The sequence below is a fragment of the Daphnia pulex genome, chromosome 8, assembly GCF_021134715.1.
Source record: "Daphnia pulex isolate KAP4 chromosome 8, ASM2113471v1".
Classification (NCBI taxonomy): Eukaryota; Metazoa; Arthropoda; class Branchiopoda; order Diplostraca; family Daphniidae; genus Daphnia; species Daphnia pulex.
This window is the reverse complement of record NC_060024.1, coordinates 12,753,330-12,770,027: the sequence shown is the minus strand read 5'-3', so window position 1 is coordinate 12,770,027 and position 16,698 is coordinate 12,753,330. Positions and strand designations below refer to the sequence as shown.

Here is a 16,698-nt window from a genome sequence, read left to right as displayed (position 1 = left end):
ACTGAGTTTTTTATTTGGGATTTTAAACTTTACTACAGTTCCTCGCGGGTTTTTCACACATCGCTGATTACGTCCTTGGTTGCTGAGTGGCTTCCGGGAACGTCACAGGTAGGCGATACTATCAGATGCGGACATCGAGGCAGACCGTTTCCCAATGTTTTTCGAGGTTACTAGGTCTCCTGGAAGCAGCATAGGATAGCTACAGTCTATTTTATCTCGCACTAGCTTCTTCTAAATACAACGACAACCTGCGCTATAGAGTTTCCATATACCTAGTGAAGTCTAACACAGCACACACGGGGTGAAGATATACCCGAAGGCTGAAGGTGCATTCAGCCAGCAGTCGACTGGCGAACACGCAACACGGTTGGTGACTCTTTAAATGAGTGTGTCTGTGGCAGGCAGCAGTCTTCTTACACCACTCTTCCAGAACGCCAGTTGCTTAATTCTGTAATACCGCGCGCGGTTCCAAAATTAGTTGATTCATTTGTGTGTTTGTTTTTCCCTCTACATTTTACTGTACATTTTGAGAGTGATGGTGCCGTGGCTTCGGACAGATCTCGTCGTCCAGCTTCTCGTCTTTTTAGTTGTGCTCGTGACCCACAGCAGTGAGAGCAAAACGACAACTGCCGCGCTACTGGGCAAAATCAAGTGGCGCTCCATCATCAAATGGACAAATCTGTGGATCAAAACCAAGAGGAGGATCTCTCAAAAGCAGGACGCCAATCCCGAAATTTCCATGACTTCCGTGAATATTCCGTTTTATTTTATTTTTGATTGAGTTTCTAAAATGCTAATGCGTTTGAAATTTTGACTTTTCGCTAAAAGGTTCGTTATAGTCTATAAATTTTTAATGAATTTTTAGCTAACTATCTGTTGGTTATTAAATGGACGCGGAACTACAATTGACTTCGCCGATGAAATGTCCACAAAGCGTAGCGCGTCATCTTCATATTTCTGTCTTTCAGATGATTTTATATTATAGGCAAACTCACGAAAGTAGGCGAAGTATTAGCCCCAAAAGTGGCGAATAGGAATGCTGCCGGACTATAGCGTGAGGCTACTTGGCACGATGACTTGGCAGGTTTTCTAGCTATTGAGGCGCGTTCGGGAAATGCACAGTCACTGGCGCTCTTGCTTGTGTCTTGTCAGAGCCTATTCACATCGTTTGGCATATGCGTGCTATGGTATAGAATCTTGTATGTATGGCCCATACAGATGGAAATCAAGAGCAGCAAGACACACATTAGAATATCGCGGTCATAAGTAAAAGCCAAGGTAAAAGCGGTCAGTCGGTTTGTCTTCCACGTGCTTTTGGAAAGCAGCAGGTATAGGCTACCCAACACACGAAAAAAATAGAATTGAACAACGGTAAATCTGTTTTGAGAGAAGAAGAAAAAAGAAAAAGAATGTAAAACCATCCATTTCCCTGTTCAAACAATTGAAGTGGGTACAGTTAGCGTGTATATAATAAAGGGTTGTTTGCGGTGGCGAAATAACAAATTCGCTCATTATTATTACAACCGTACCTTACAGGAACTAGGCTAACAGCATATGGCCACAGCAGGGAAAGTCCCGGATAGAAAATTCCGCATTTAAAATTTCCAAATTCCCAAGTGAGAGTTGATGTATACTAATAATAACTCAAGACTCGGTGTATGTCGTTGATCAGGTGGAAATCATTTCTAGTCGAGGGTATCCAGTGGAAGTGCACACGGTAGTTACCGATGACGGCTATATCCTTGAAGTCCATAGGATACCGCACGGCAAAGGTCAGTCGACAGACTCGAGCACACCTCTTGGTAAGCCAGTCTTCTTACAACATGGTTTTTCGACCAGCGACGCCGACTGGCTCATCAGTCCGTCTGATCGATCGCTAGGTAAGTCGTCGCTCCCTTTAAAACAATGCTATATTATCCTATTATTATTCTAATTATTTTAAAAATATCTATATTGACGCAATGAGCAGCTTTTCGCCTGGCCGATTTGGGATATGACGTTTGGTTAGGTATGAATTTTATAACTATGGGTATTTTCCAATAACATGTTATTATATGCTGTCCTCCCTCTTTAGGCAACGCGCGTGGGAATATCTATTCACGCAAACATGCAAATATTGACCCATCAAGTGAAGCATATTGGAAATTTTCGTATGCATTTTTTTATTATTTGAGTTTATATTTAGATTTAGTTAACGGACAAAATTCTTTTCGGTTCGGAAAACAAAAATGCACAACACAACAGATGGGATCAAATGGGAACGTTCGACATTCCGTCCGTGGTGAACTACATTTTGACAAAGACCGGAAGAGCTAAACTAAGCTACATTGGGTAACTTTGGCATCACATTTCACAGTTGTGCTTCCGTACTTTGTGTCAATTTCATTTTCTTTGTCGTGTTAATGTGATGATGCAAGCCACTCTATGGGTTGCGCCATGTTTTTCGTTGCCATGATCAATCGGCCAGAGTTGAACGATCGAATCGAAGTCATGATGGCACTGGCTCCGGCCACAGCTTTGGCCCAAATGAAGAGTCCAATCCGCTACTTTGCGCCCTTCGCCACGCCACTCCAAGTTTGTCTAATTCTAATATATATATATATAATCATCAGTTTTTGTGTACCTGCCGACAGGAGCAGCTTTGTATTATTGTATTAAAAATTTGTCCTTCCGTTTGTTTTTCTTACGGCAGATCGTCCTGAGGCTATTGCGAACGCGGGCTTTTTTGACTCGGGATGATTTGATGCATCGGCTTCAAGCGGCTTTTTGCCGTGAACAGGATCGACACAAAACTTTCTTTTGTCGAAACATGGTTTTTGCTCTGGTCGACGATGATTTGCGCAACATTTCCCCGGTAATAAATATCTGATGATGACACCACCGATTCTATATTCATCAACTAGTTACTTTCAGTCCAGTCGAATTCATATAGAAATAAATGGTTCATTTCCGTGTCTATGTATAGGATCTCTGGCCCGTCATGGATGGCCACGTACCTGCGGGCACTTCAGTTCGCACGGCAGCGCAATTTGCCCAAAATTATAACTCAGGTAATATGACACAATTCATATTATTATTAGCAATAGAAATATTAAATATCGTCAAGTATGTAAAACACCTTCTTTGTTTGACGTATAAAGGCGAGACTTTCATACCCTACAGTTACGGTTGGTTGCGAAATTTGCAGCGGTATAATGGGCGGCTCACCCCACCACCCTACGAACTAAATAAAGTGACGTGCCCCGTCTACATCTTTTACGGGTATATCCCTAGTTATTCGTTTTATTTTAATAAAATTTATTCCATCATCATGTCTACATAATAAATGAAAATATTTTTGTATTCCAGTGACAATGATCTTTTAGTTGGTCCGGGGGTATGTACGATTTGTTATTACGCAATCATTTCATCAACTTGTAATTGAAACTGTAATTTAAATGGCATTTTTTTTTTCATTTGCTTTTTGAACGCAGGATGTTGCCTGGCTGGCTGGGAAACTGGGGAACGTGAAAGAATCGATTAAAGTGGACCACGAACTGTACAATCATTTCGACTTCTTGTGGGCAACGGACAACAATCGAGTCCTTTACGATCCAATCATATCCCGTCTGCCATCGGCATTGTGATTGTGATCTATTCGAAACGAACTTTGCTGAGCATTGTTCTTGTACATATAAAGTCTCATTTTTATTTATTACTCCGTGGCGCATTCTATGTTGACACAGTCAATCGACCATTCAAGAGATAAATATTTTTGATGCGCATTATTATTAGCTACGGTATATTATACTTGCCATATTTATAAAAACACTCGAAATGATTTAATATGAAATACGGACGCCATAATGTGCGCATTCTTATGATTTCCCGTTATTTATATGATGATATAATCATTTAACTATATAGCTTTGCGTAGTATGAAGAAATGGACAATGGAGTTGCATCTATCCGGTATTGCATCTATATGGGGTCTGAATTTATTTTTACATACATTTATCGGACCAGCAAAAAATATTGATGCAACTATTAGACACATTTTATTTGTTCCTCGCAAGGTATAAACGGCGAACTGTTTCATCTTTATGGACTTACTATAAGAAAAAAGGTTCTGACTATAGGTGAGACGGTAAACTAAGAAACCAAAAAGAAGTTCAGCCTCGATCAAGGTTGCCAACGAAAAAAGGACCATTTCTTTCTACTACATAGTTCGTGTTTTGTGTATAAGTTTCACGCGCCATTGTGGTCGCAGCACCGTCAAACACGTTTGACCAGTCGATCGGAAGGTGGCTTCATTCCGCAGCGATTTGCATTTTAAATCACATTACTATTCTGTGACGTCACATTACACATACTTATAAGGTCAAACCAGTTTTTTGTACTACGCTTGCTTCGCCAAACGGCATTTTCATCTTAAAATAGAGAATAGAAAAATATAAATTCCCTTTATATAATACAAACTCTCGTGATTCTTCATTCTTGGCAATTTTGGCATCTGCTGCTTGCCAGGCGGACTGTAGGGAATGGCTGTTGAACTCGCCCAGCCGCAGAATTTGTATCATAGCCAACAAAAAAGATAAAAAATAAAAAAAAAAAAAGCTGCTGGCTATGTATGCGAAAAACAATTCTAAAACGGTTTTCTTCTTCAGACTGCTGGCGCTTATAGTTTGAAATCGGATATACACAGACAGAAAAAAAGAAATAAATTCTGGCCAGTTTCAAAGTTCAGACGGTCTGTATATATTTGCAATTTCCATACGGGTATTATTGGCGGGCATATAGATGTAGTGTCGGGAAAAAAAACCCCTCTCATTCTCACCTTATTGGCCTTTGGGCATTTCACCTCTTGTATAGACTTCTCTTTGGAGTCTGATGGCTGATAAACATGTTGTTTGAGCAGGTGGAACGTGGCTTGAACAGGTTGCTCTCCTACACAGCATCGTGTAGTTATTTCGACTTTTCAAAAGCGACTTGCACATTCGAAGGGAGCGTCAGTTCACAAATGTCTGGCCCCGAAACGGACCACTTCAACACTCTTCGTTCCAGCCGTTCAAAAAGTCGGACAAACAGCAATTTTGCGCAAGTTTTCATTTGGTTTTAACATTTGCTGCAGCCGAGTTACAACACAGGAGACATATAGGGGTTGTAATGGTACGCTTACCATCGCTCATTCCGTTTCTCATCTTCATAATGTGTCTGTATTTGGTGAGTCAGTTAAGTCAATGCTCAACAGTTTTAAATCACGAGCGCCGAAGCAACAGCAGTGGCCGAAGCATTTTTCGTCGCAATGTCCACCAGTCCGTCACTAAAGTGTTGAGTCAAATGTGGCAGTTTTCACCGAGAGCTCACTTTACGAAAAAGCAGCTGGAAACCGACGACAAATTCATCAATTTGACAGCTTTGCCGAGCAATGACGAAAGAGCTATGAACGCGGTATATTTGAACACTTCCTATATAGTTCCTTCCTATATGTTATGTGATGACCTTGTGACCTATTAAGTGCTCCTTCTAACTGTCTATATAGGTGCAAATAATCATTAACCGCGGCTATCCAGTAGCTTCGTATTCAGTCACGACGTCAGACGGATACATTTTGGAATTGCACCGAATCCCTGGGCGTAAAGGTCAGACCTCCGATTTGGGCACTGGCAAACCTGTCTGGCTACAACACGGACTCCTCTGCTCCTCAGCTGACTGGCTAATTACTCCCTCCGATCAATCTTTAGGTATAAAACTCTGACAACTGAAGATTGTTCTTTTTTTTTTTTTTAATATGTGTGTATAGTTAAAGTGACCATTTGTGTCAAATATGAAGATGACCAGAGATTGAATCTATGTACGCTCTTTGATTACAGCATTCATCCTAGCAGATCTTGGTTACGGTAATATATAATTATTAATAAGGACTTATATTTGCGCAAACCAAAATGCCAGTCAAATAACCGAATCGATATATGAATTTTAGATGTATGGCTCGGCAATGCTCGCGGCAACGTTTACTCACGCAAGCATAAGACCCTGACTCACACCCAAAAGTCTTACTGGGATTTCTCGTCAGTATTAAAATCATTTTTTCTTTTCTTTTTTTTTAATAATTCGTTTGAAATGAAAATATTGATTAATTCATGCAAAATATGGTATTATTAGATGGGACGAAATGGGCAAATTTGACATTCCGGCTGTGCTGAACTTCATCCTCTTCAAAACGGAACGCAAAAAATTAATTTACATCGGTAAATAATAGCACAGCAAATCTGCAATTGTTATTGTTTCGTCATATTATAATCAATCATCATTTGTTGATCCGATAAGGGCATTCTATGGGATGCAGCATGTTTTTCGTAGCAATGGCCACATACCCGGAACTTCAATCGAAAATCGAAACGATGGTTGCCTTAGCTCCAGCGACGTCGCTAGCCCACATGACCAGCCCTCTTTTTCGTCTAGCTCCCTTCATCAAGCCCTTAGAGGTTGTCATTTTATTTTATTTAAAAATTCAAAACATTTTTTTTTTTTTTTTTTTTTTGCTTTTTTTAGCTGTCTTTATTAGCGTTAAATTTTATTTTCTCTCCTCTGAGCAGTTTTTGTTCAGGCTTTTAAAGACTCGAGCTTTCCTTTCGCAAGAGTCGTATCTGAACTATTTCCAAAGGAAGTTTTGCTTGAAAAATATAGGATGGGCTGGACTGTGCCGAAATGTTCTCTTTTTGCTGCTTGGAGACGACACGACAAACATAGATGTGGTATGAGAAATTAGAAAAAAAAACATCCGCAATTGATGATAAAAGTGTGCATATTATTTTTGAATTTTTTAAGGAAATTCTGAGAGTTTTAGATGGGAACACCCCAGCAGGGACTTCAGTTCGCACTGTCGCCCAGTTCGCCATGAATTTTAACTCCGGTATACATTATAATGCTCAGGCTATATATAGAAGTATTTTTATTAAAAAAACAAACAATTGTTGACGCCATCATTTCTGATTTTATTCAGGTCCCACATTCATTCCGTATGATTTCGGACCTGTTGGCAACTATCTTCGCTACAAGCAATTCAGACCACCTCCTTACGACTTGGGTAAAGTTAAAGTACCGGTCTACTTATTTTATGGGGAAAACGATCGTCTCGTAACGCCCAAGGTAAGACCAGCAATTTCGCCACATTCATTTGCATGCGCGAGGAATAGTTTATTTTTTGTTCGGTCTATTAATGAGCTAACGAGCTGTCACGCATTATTGTGTTGCAGGACATCGAATGGCTAGCGTCCAAATTGCCCAATGTCAAAGAACTCGTCAAAGTCGATGACAAACATTACAATCATGCCAGCTTTTTGATCAGTAAGAACAATAATGTCCTTCTTAACAATCAACTGATATCATTCCTACCATCCCCAAATTGACGATGGATATTTAGTACAAATGAAATTATAAAATGTTTCCCGATTTTACATCTCTTGAATGCTCACCGTCAATCCTGCCATTCAAAAAACCAATTCTATTTATGTCTTTGCTTGATCATAATAATAAAGTATACAATAATGAATCGCGAAATTGTAGTGTAAAATCGCGGGGACGCGGGTCCTCTTGTAATGTCAGTGATGCGGACTTCAACAAACAAATTATATATTTGAAGTCCTACTTGATTTCAAAACGCGAACTAGATGGCGTAAACTGTATATCAGATTTGGGCGACGCGTATTATATAATATCCCGTAATGCCATCACTACAACTATATACTTGTGAAGATACTTGGGAAAGAAAATGTTATTGTGTCAGTATATTAACATTTATAACACCTGTCCTACCATTTATCCGTTTTTATGATTAATCAATCATTTCCATTATTTATTACAACCATACGCGATCAAATAAAGGTGTAAGTATTAGAGTGTTTCAGTATCAATCGAACGGCTCCAGACGGAAGATGATGTGGACTACATTCGCCTGAAAATGTGGAACAATGGAATAATACCTCAGGCCTGATAGAAAATGAATTGGTGAAACCGTTAGTCACTCAGTCCAAATGGCTTTCGGCAAGGTAAGAAAACTATAACAAGGAAGCTAGCTGTACCTACTACTTGTGTGTAATATCATAACCAGAAGCTACGAATTAATGAACGAGCTTATTACAATAATTTGTATATGAAACTTCTGTATGAATGAATATTGATATTATACACGCGCTAGGGTATATTCATTTGAAATTTGACCAATTCAAGCTTGAAGGCATTATTTTAATACCTTCCTTGATTTTGCTTTTTAGTGCAATTAATTTTATTTCCTTTATTTTGAATTAATTTAGCGATGGCAGTTTTTCACATTTTGATATACTATTGAGTTGAATCGTTCCCGAAGGCTGTCAAAATTGTCTCCGTAGAAAATGGTAACGGGTCCACCCTGACCTGATTGCAAGTATGTATAGAAAGCCAATCAAGTCCTAGATCGGCTGCCACAAGTGCCACAGAAATATGAGTTATATAATATGGTCTGCTTTCAATTGAATATATCGCGTCTGATTTGAAGTTCACGATAACCAGCAGCAGCAGTAGTGCTGCGCTCTCATGGGTTTTCCGCAACCGAGTCGTGTAGCCGAGTTTTGACCATATAACACGACTGCAGCAGAAGCAAATAAGACAGCTGCAAGTGGGGGGGGGGGGATGACTAAATTATACAGTATTCAAAAATATGTTAGAGGAACAACGTGGAAACTCATTTCAATATGCCATCAGTTCTGACTCGGTTCGCAAAGCATCGGCATGCTGGAGCGTGTTTGCCAGCTAGCGCCGAGGAATATACAAAAAACCCAAAGGTGTACAGCAGCAACAGCGCTGTCTTGAAACGTATTAATCGCGCGGTGCTTAATTTTATTGGGCAGAAATTCGATATTGACCAAAAACTTATTGGAAGTGATGAGTGGCCGTATCTCTGCCCTTGTGTGTTTGACGTTAATCATAGCCAAAGTGCAACTGTGCTGGTCTCTAGACTTGATTAGAACTAATCATCCTCGACCTAGTCATCAGTTCCAGCACCGTAATAAGCTCGATTATCCGTGGCTGGCCAAACAGCAGTTACTATCACAAACAGTTGCCAACGTACCGGTGTTTGACGAAGTGATGACGCCGTTTTTGGCCAAGGCGCAGAAAAAAGATAAAACACCGCTGCCGGATAATCCTGAAGCCAGGATGACATCGGTAAATTTCAATTATTATCCGCAACAATTTTTATTAATAATGCTTCATGCAAAAGAGTGAAAAGACGGGATCTGCTGGAATCTCACACAGCTATAATATTTAATGTTGTATCGAAAATAGTAACACGGTAACGGCGTTTTTGAATTATCATGGCTGGCTGTTTGGAAAATTCATATCGTAAACTTTTTGTCTCCGCTTTCTCTTTCTTACGTCTATATTTTTTAAAATGACTTTTTTTATCAGGCTTTTATTGAATGTTATAACTTCCTCCAAGTGTTTGTTATTTAATTTTATTTTGCGCTATTATGTTAATTGACTGAGTTGCATAATTGACATTGAATGGGCGGTGTAGATATCATATTTGTTTTGAGTGAGAAATCCACCCGTTATAATATTGCATAGATTGAAATTATAACTGGTAGAGGTTACCCTGCTGAAACCTATTCAGTGGTTACCAAAGACGGCTACATCCTGGAACTTCATCGTATTCCTCACGGAAAAGGAATCAACTCAGGTCCACCTTACGGCAAACCCGTTCTTCTCCAGCATGGATTTGGCGGCAGTTCCGCTGACTGGCTCATCAGCCCAACCGATCGAAACTTGGGTACCTACAGTTATTATTTTCAATTATATCCCATCAAACAAAAACAAAAAAAAGCATACAATAATTTTTTTTTAAACCAATCAAATGCCCCACAGCATTTCAACTGGCGGATTCGGGATTTGATGTCTGGATTTCGAACGCCCGCGGAAATACTTACTCCCGGAAGCATCAATACCTCGATCCGTCTGAAGAGGCATTTTGGAATTTCTCGTCAGTTACATAATTAATTTACCAGTCAATCATTTAACTGACTATTATCAAAATTTATAATATCCTTTTTGTTGTTAAATAGATGGGACGAAATGGGAAAATACGACATTCCCGCCGTCGTTGATTTCGTTCTGGCCAAAAATGGAATCGCAGATGGGAAATTGAGCTATATAGGCTATTCCATGGGAGCTTCCATGTTCTTCGTGGCAGCCATCGCCGATCCGCAATTCAATTCCAAAATCCAAATGATGATAGCCCTGGGCCCAGCTGTTTCTTTGGCCCACATTGCTAGTCCAGTCGTTCGAGCCATCGCTCCCCTTATTAAATACATTGAGGTTTGATCGAGTTCGCTTTTATATATATATCCGTACTATTATTATACACGGTTAATTCATTCCCTCACATTCAAATAACATTTTGCAAATTGTCCAAGTGCATCGGCAGTTTCTCTTCCGCATTTTACGGGTGCGAAATTTCATGTTCAACGACATGAGGCTCAACAAAATGAGGGGAAGCTACTGCGTTCAAAATTACTTGCGCGCCGCAATCTGCCGCAACATTCTCTTTCTCATCGTTGGACACGATAACGGACATTTCGATCTGGTAAGTCAACCGTCAAAACATTTTTGATTGCGGTTTAAGCTATTTGAAGCTATTTGAAATTAAATCTTTTTCATTCAGAATCTGTTGCCTGTGATCGATGGCCACCTACCAGCAGGCACATCCGTCCGCACTGGAGCCCATTTCGCCATGAATCACAATTCAGGTATATAAATAATAAATTGAATTGAGAATTTGCTATACTATATCATCTTTAAAGGCGAAACATTTAGCGCTTATAACTACGGATATTTCGGAAACTTGCGACATTATGGATCGCTCAGACCTCCTTCATACGATCTAAGCAAAGTCACGACGCCTGTCTATCTCTTTTATGGCTCAAGTGATTATTTGTCGACGAGTGAGGTATTATAATATATTATAGTTTCAATCAAATAGCAGATGTAAATATAATTTTGTTCCGACAAGTCCTCTTAATATAATACTCTTTATATTATAGGACGTTGCCTGGCTATCGCGTCAGTTGCCAAATCTCAAAGAGTTGATTAAGGTAGACGACACGCATTACAATCATTTCGATTTCCTCTGGGCCAAGGATAACAACCGGCTTCTCAACAGCCGCATCATTAGCATTTTACCTCCACCAGCAGCATAGCCGAGTGGCGCTTATTTTATTTTCATTTTCAATGCGTTGCAACTAAACAAAAAAAAACTGTTTCATTTGTTGTTGTTGTTGTTGTTTTGCGTCACGTGCGATGACGCAAACCTCGAGAGAGATATAATTGATTGACGCTTCTGAACAGTATTTACTTTTGGCTTAGAATGTTTATTTTTGTTACGATTATGCGTATCTGGTTAAAGCTTGTGCAGCGGAACGAGCCAGACTTTCTAACTCTATTCCATTTGATTCACTGCGCTTGATATGCTGATAACTAAACGCGTGACATAGTCTCAGTGGTTATACTTACAATGGTATACAAAAGTGTGAGTATAATATGACTTGCTATAAAACGCGATGGGAAATTTTATAGACAGTTGGAAAGCGAAGATGCGTGCGCTTGCCATCATTTTTGTCCTGGTAGGTTTGGCCAATGCGTCTCCTTTATTCGACAAGGGAGGACATTCGGGTCGTGGTGACGAAGAGATTTACATGACAACGGTACGTTTTGAACAATTATCTGATTTACATTATTGTGACCCTAAGTTCATTTCTGATTGATGTTGTATAATAGGCTCAAATCATTGTCAACCGTGGTTATCCGGTCGAGCTGCATTACATCGAAACGACTGACGGCTATTTACTTGAGGCCCAGCGTATACCGTACGGGAAAAATTCCGGACCTGCACCCAACAAGCCGGTCGTATTCCTACAGCACGGTTTACTATCGTCCTCGGCCGACTGGATAATTGGATCGACTGAAAGTGCTCTCGGTAAAATCCTTATTTTATTATTTATTTATCATTGCAATTGCAATCAAGAATGAAAGTAAAATTCCAATTTTGAAGGCTATCTTTTGGCGGATGCTGGATACGATGTATGGCTCGGTGCCGTCCGAGGTAACACATACGGCCGGAATCATACAACGCTCAGTCCGGATGACGATCCTTCATTTTGGGATTTTTCGTAAAAAATTAGTTCACAAGAATTTTCCCAATGATTTTATATTTATACCGTTTAATAACATCATCAAGGTTTGATCAAATTGGCAAGTATGACGTCCCAGCAAATCTGCGCTACATTTTATCCTACACCAATCAACCTTCGTTGAGCTACGTGGGTCACTCGCAAGGGACGCTCACGTTTTACATCGCCATGGAAACCAATCCCGACTTGAACGAGAAAGTCAACCTGATGTTCGCTCTGGCTCCCATTACCACTGTTGCCCACATGAGAAGTCCCCTGCGACTCATTGCTCCATACGCCGATAACCTAGAGGTGGAAAATCGCCTATTATATCGTCCCATAATTGACATGAATTATGATTTTCGTGGAAATATAATGTGTATAGGTTATTGCCAATTTATTGGGCATTGACGAATTCCTGCCCAGCAGTGATTTCTTCGACCTGATGGGCCAAGAAGAATGCCAAGCCAATACCACCACTGCACTCGTCTGTGAAAGTATTCTCTTCCTGATATGCGGACCGGATGTGGCAGAACTTGATCCGGTAAACTCTCACATCATTATTATGTTTATCTCATACCGTATACTTATATTGGCTTATATTCATTTCATTGCTTTCCAGGAGTTGATTCCACTAATTGTGTCCCACACACCGGCTGGTACAAGCGTTCAAAACATGCTTCATTACGCTCAAGAGTACAACTATGGTATTTGACTGTCGTCTACTATTTCGGTTTAATTTTGTTATTTTCCGCTAATAATTATATTTGTCAATTGAACATGATGTTATATAGCTTATTACGCGCATTACGACTTTGGAAGGCTGGGAAACCTTAACAGCTACGGGCAGGAGACTCCACCGCTTTACAACGCCGGCAAAGTGACGGCGCCCATGATCACATTTTGGGGGGACAACGATTGGCTGGCCGATCCGGTGGACGTTGCCTGGGCGGAATCTCAGTTCCCCAATGTCAAGGAGAGCGTCCACATCGCCCACTTTAATCACCTCGACTTCCTCTGGGCTATCCACGTCAAGGGCCTTGTAAATGACGTCATTCTTGCCAATCTGCCCATCAAGCCCCAAGTCTAAGGATGCGGCGATAAAATTGACCTGTGGATTTTTAAAAATCGCTCGCTTAACTTTTATTCGATTACTTTGCATTTGTATAATTGGCCCGGCTGCTAATGAAATTCCCCTTCCAATGTAGCAGAGAAATCTGTTTTTAAAAAAACGGATTATTCAAATTGATGCGACGATTGATTGTAAAAGGCACAATACAGTTTCAGCATGTCCAAATATTAGAAGAGACATTGAGTAACACATTCCGATTGACTTGCACAGCGATTGTCATCAACAATTCTATGACGCAGAGTCCCTACGCTATCATCAAACAGATGGAATCATAAAAGCAACCTGATCTTATCGATGTGGCTATATTATATACTCGCCGAAAGATAAATCTGACAGACAGTAGAATTTAGCCAGCAGTTATATTATTCAATTCTTCTCGGCTTATTATAATATGACATCAAGATGAGACGTATGTGTATAGTCAGCGTGCCAAAAGTCTCGTGCCGGTTCACAATACAAAGTCAAAGGCAGCAGCAGCAGCGAAAAAGAAATGTGAAGAGAAAAACTTGATAGTCGAGTCTATTTTTCACGCCGCTAGAAGGAGCTGGTGCGCATGACAGTAATCACGCGGGAGTGGCCGGGTATAGTATGTATAGAAATACTTTCTCTTGCTGTTTTGAAATTCAAGAAAAGAAAGGTCCATACGCGTCTATTATATATACGCTCGCCAGCATCAGGGCAAAACTCTCAGCGCGAGCGCTATGCAGCGTTCGTCTATTAACCGGGCAGACAGACAGATCGTAAACTTCACGGCGCTTCGATTGCGCAGCAGCCGCAGTAAGGTTTTTTCTCGAATTTACGACCCATCGTGCTGCAATCAGCAGAAGATGCACAAAAAGAAAAGAAAAGGTAAAAGGACAGCGCAGAGAGAGAAACGAATTGTTACATCGGTGCTGGGGGGAATTCAAAGTGATATCCATATCGATATTTCGGGAGAAACTATAGCTGGTTTTCTCCTTGTGGGTGCAATGTGCAATATACGAAATATTCCGAGACCGTGAGTCTCGACTTCTCGACTATAGATGATGACATCATCCGATGCGTATATAGGCCCTTATTCATTTAAATATACCAAGTCCAACAACAACAACATTCTAGCTATAAAGAAAATCGCAAACGCATATACAGCTTATACACTTCAACTCTTAGCAAGAGATAAGAGGACGTCGACGTAATGTACCAACGGGATCAGCTCTCATCGGTGTGTGTTTGCAACTTTCCCCATCGACACACGCCGTTTCTATTTCAGGCCATATTACATTGTTGAATTCAAATCAGCTCGAGCGTGTATCAAGTTTATGCGTTTTGGCTTCAAAGCGGCATGAATGGTGGGTTGTCGGCCATATTTGCATACAGCGCGCATTGCGTAACCACACTGGTGAAATTTTTTTTTTTTTTTAAATCTCGCGCCCTCCATAGCGAGATGAAAATACAGCGCTATTATTTCCTTTTGTATTTGACATCGCAAGGGCCCCGTTGCCGTTGGAGATTCTTTTCACATGAATTCCCCCCCATTGAAAATCACGGTGCCGACTATTAGATATATTCTGCGTCATTTAACAATCTAAAATTAAACGCTTTGAAAACGGACCGCAGAGGAGACTCTGCTCTATCTCGACAAAATTCGGGAACTTGCGGGATCCCATAATAGCAGGGGTACTTTAAAATAGTTTGGCATTTCTCATAAAAATTTGAAAATTAAAAATTGAGCTGTCCATTAATGGCAACGAACATTTCTTCGGGATTTCCAGTAAGAACTTCCATTTCCATGTGTCAACTATACAGCAATTTTTTTGGAGAATTCGGGACTTGAACCCACAGTCTCTGTCTTAGGAGGCCGACGCCTTATCCATTAGGCCACAGATACATCGTGTTCCGACTGCGAAAAGTCAAGTAGATCTAGAACCCCAAGGCGTCTGTAGCCTATAGTGATTCGATTTAATTCACATCGAGATGTGCAACCTTAGCGCAATGGTTAGAGCACACTGTATCCCACCAAATTGTCCCGTGTTCGATTCTCTGTCCCTCCAAATTGTATAATGCTCCTCATATATGTCTGCTTAACACTACTAACATACTAACCCAACTAACTAACTAACTCAACTAACTACTCATAATAAACTACTAACTACTCACACAACTGCTAATCTCTACGTGTCAATTTACTTCTAAACTCACCTCCCCGATCTATTAGGCGTCCTGTTGCTATAAAGGACGTCTATCTATAAAGATCGTTACCCATATAACCCTGGTATTCTTGACTGGCTGGCACACGCTCTGAAGTTGTGTCCTTAAGTTCGTACGATTAGCCCCTGAGGGTCATCGACGGTTGCCGTTCACTCGGTAGCACTAGATGGCACAATTACGGCCCAGTATGCAGCCAATGAAGTAAGAGCGTGGCTCCTGGTCAGATACCACTCCCAGAACCTTCCCTTTTGGCAAATTCAATAAAATTATCACAACAAAAATTCATTCATTTGTTTTTCCCCTTATGCATTTTGGGTGGGCCTTCATCATGATGAAAGGAAGATGAAATATTATGGATTATGTCATCTGCTGGTTTTCTTGGAAAATTCATCGAATCTGTGCTCTGTGAAACAGCAATTTTCCAATCTGGCAAAGTGCAACAAATTTAGGGGATGCGCCAAAATGAATCTATATTATAACTGCATATCCATCAGGTTTTATTATGTTCATAGCGCCAGAATATAATTTGAAAAAATGCGAGTCAAACAATTCCTTGAAGCGTGCGTGTTCAGCAGTTGTTGGTATCTAGATCATGCGAAGGGTGGCGGCCGAGTGTAGCCCCGTCACGATGACCGACAAATAACACCGGTTCGATATGCTCGCGGCAGGTTGTTGAAACTATAAATACTTTTTTTTTATTTATTTTTTTTTCGTGGTTAACCAAGAATTTATTTGAAATTTATGTATTTAGTCGAATAAAAGAATGAAACCATAAAAAAACATCAAATAAAAAGAAAAAAGCGTTGAAGAAAAGAATAATTGAAAATTATAAAGGAAAAGCTCGCACCGGCTCATCACTCACGAAGGTGAAAGAGGAAGGCAGGCACCCGCTAAAATTGGCGATGCATAATAATGAATGAGCGCTCGCAACTCTATATCTCAGCATTTTATATTTTATTTCATATTTTTTTTTCCTTGATAATATATTGAACAATGGATAATTACTATCCGACCTAAAGAGCGAGAATCTAAAAAAAGAGAGAGTTATTATGGATGTGTTCATCATTTGGTTTCCGGTGCCTTCGAATAAAAAATCATATAATTTTTTTACAACTTTTTCCCTATTCGTTTGATGACGTTGTGGCGGTGAAGCAATCAAGTCTTTTGATTCTCTATCCGACGTGCACGTCTAAAGAG

At 40.2% G+C, this 16,698-nt stretch overlaps 4 protein-coding genes across 4 annotated transcripts; all 4 read left to right on the top strand.

Annotated features, from left to right (window-relative positions):
- The first annotated feature begins 92 nt into the window (after nucleotides 1–92).
- LOC124199304 (lipase 3-like) lies at nucleotides 93–4,070 on the top strand. Its single transcript, XM_046595100.1, has 11 exons — nucleotides 93–748; nucleotides 1,673–1,880; nucleotides 1,970–2,008; nucleotides 2,075–2,150; nucleotides 2,245–2,331; nucleotides 2,418–2,574; nucleotides 2,693–2,854; nucleotides 2,966–3,050; nucleotides 3,141–3,261; nucleotides 3,349–3,376; nucleotides 3,474–4,070. The coding sequence occupies exons 1-11, from the start codon at nucleotides 536–538 to the stop codon at nucleotides 3,624–3,626; spliced, it is 1,329 nt and encodes a 442-aa protein (XP_046451056.1). The 5' UTR covers nucleotides 93–535; the 3' UTR covers nucleotides 3,627–4,070.
- An 845-nt stretch (nucleotides 4,071–4,915) lies between these two features.
- On the top strand, nucleotides 4,916–7,688 carry LOC124199302 (gastric triacylglycerol lipase-like). The gene is made up of 10 exons (XM_046595097.1): nucleotides 4,916–5,430; nucleotides 5,522–5,723; nucleotides 5,853–5,879; nucleotides 5,963–6,050; nucleotides 6,145–6,230; nucleotides 6,310–6,467; nucleotides 6,579–6,737; nucleotides 6,811–6,895; nucleotides 6,986–7,131; nucleotides 7,239–7,688. Exons 1-10 carry the CDS (start codon nucleotides 5,146–5,148, stop codon nucleotides 7,389–7,391), a joined length of 1,389 nt encoding a protein of 462 aa, XP_046451053.1. The 5' UTR covers nucleotides 4,916–5,145; the 3' UTR covers nucleotides 7,392–7,688.
- Nucleotides 7,689–8,901: 1,213 nt separating this feature from the next.
- On the top strand, nucleotides 8,902–11,213 carry LOC124200637 (gastric triacylglycerol lipase-like). The gene is made up of 8 exons (XM_046596901.1): nucleotides 8,902–9,183; nucleotides 9,586–9,787; nucleotides 9,883–9,997; nucleotides 10,080–10,332; nucleotides 10,442–10,600; nucleotides 10,679–10,763; nucleotides 10,818–10,963; nucleotides 11,058–11,213. Exons 1-8 carry the CDS (start codon nucleotides 8,902–8,904, stop codon nucleotides 11,211–11,213), a joined length of 1,398 nt encoding a protein of 465 aa, XP_046452857.1.
- A 310-nt stretch (nucleotides 11,214–11,523) lies between these two features.
- Nucleotides 11,524–13,479, top strand: LOC124199305 (lipase lipl-1-like). The gene is made up of 7 exons (XM_046595101.1): nucleotides 11,524–11,717; nucleotides 11,791–11,989; nucleotides 12,065–12,182; nucleotides 12,251–12,494; nucleotides 12,568–12,726; nucleotides 12,805–12,889; nucleotides 12,977–13,479. Exons 1-7 carry the CDS (start codon nucleotides 11,574–11,576, stop codon nucleotides 13,270–13,272), a joined length of 1,245 nt encoding a protein of 414 aa, XP_046451057.1. The 5' UTR covers nucleotides 11,524–11,573; the 3' UTR covers nucleotides 13,273–13,479.
- Nucleotides 13,480–16,698: the final 3,219 nt, after the last annotated feature.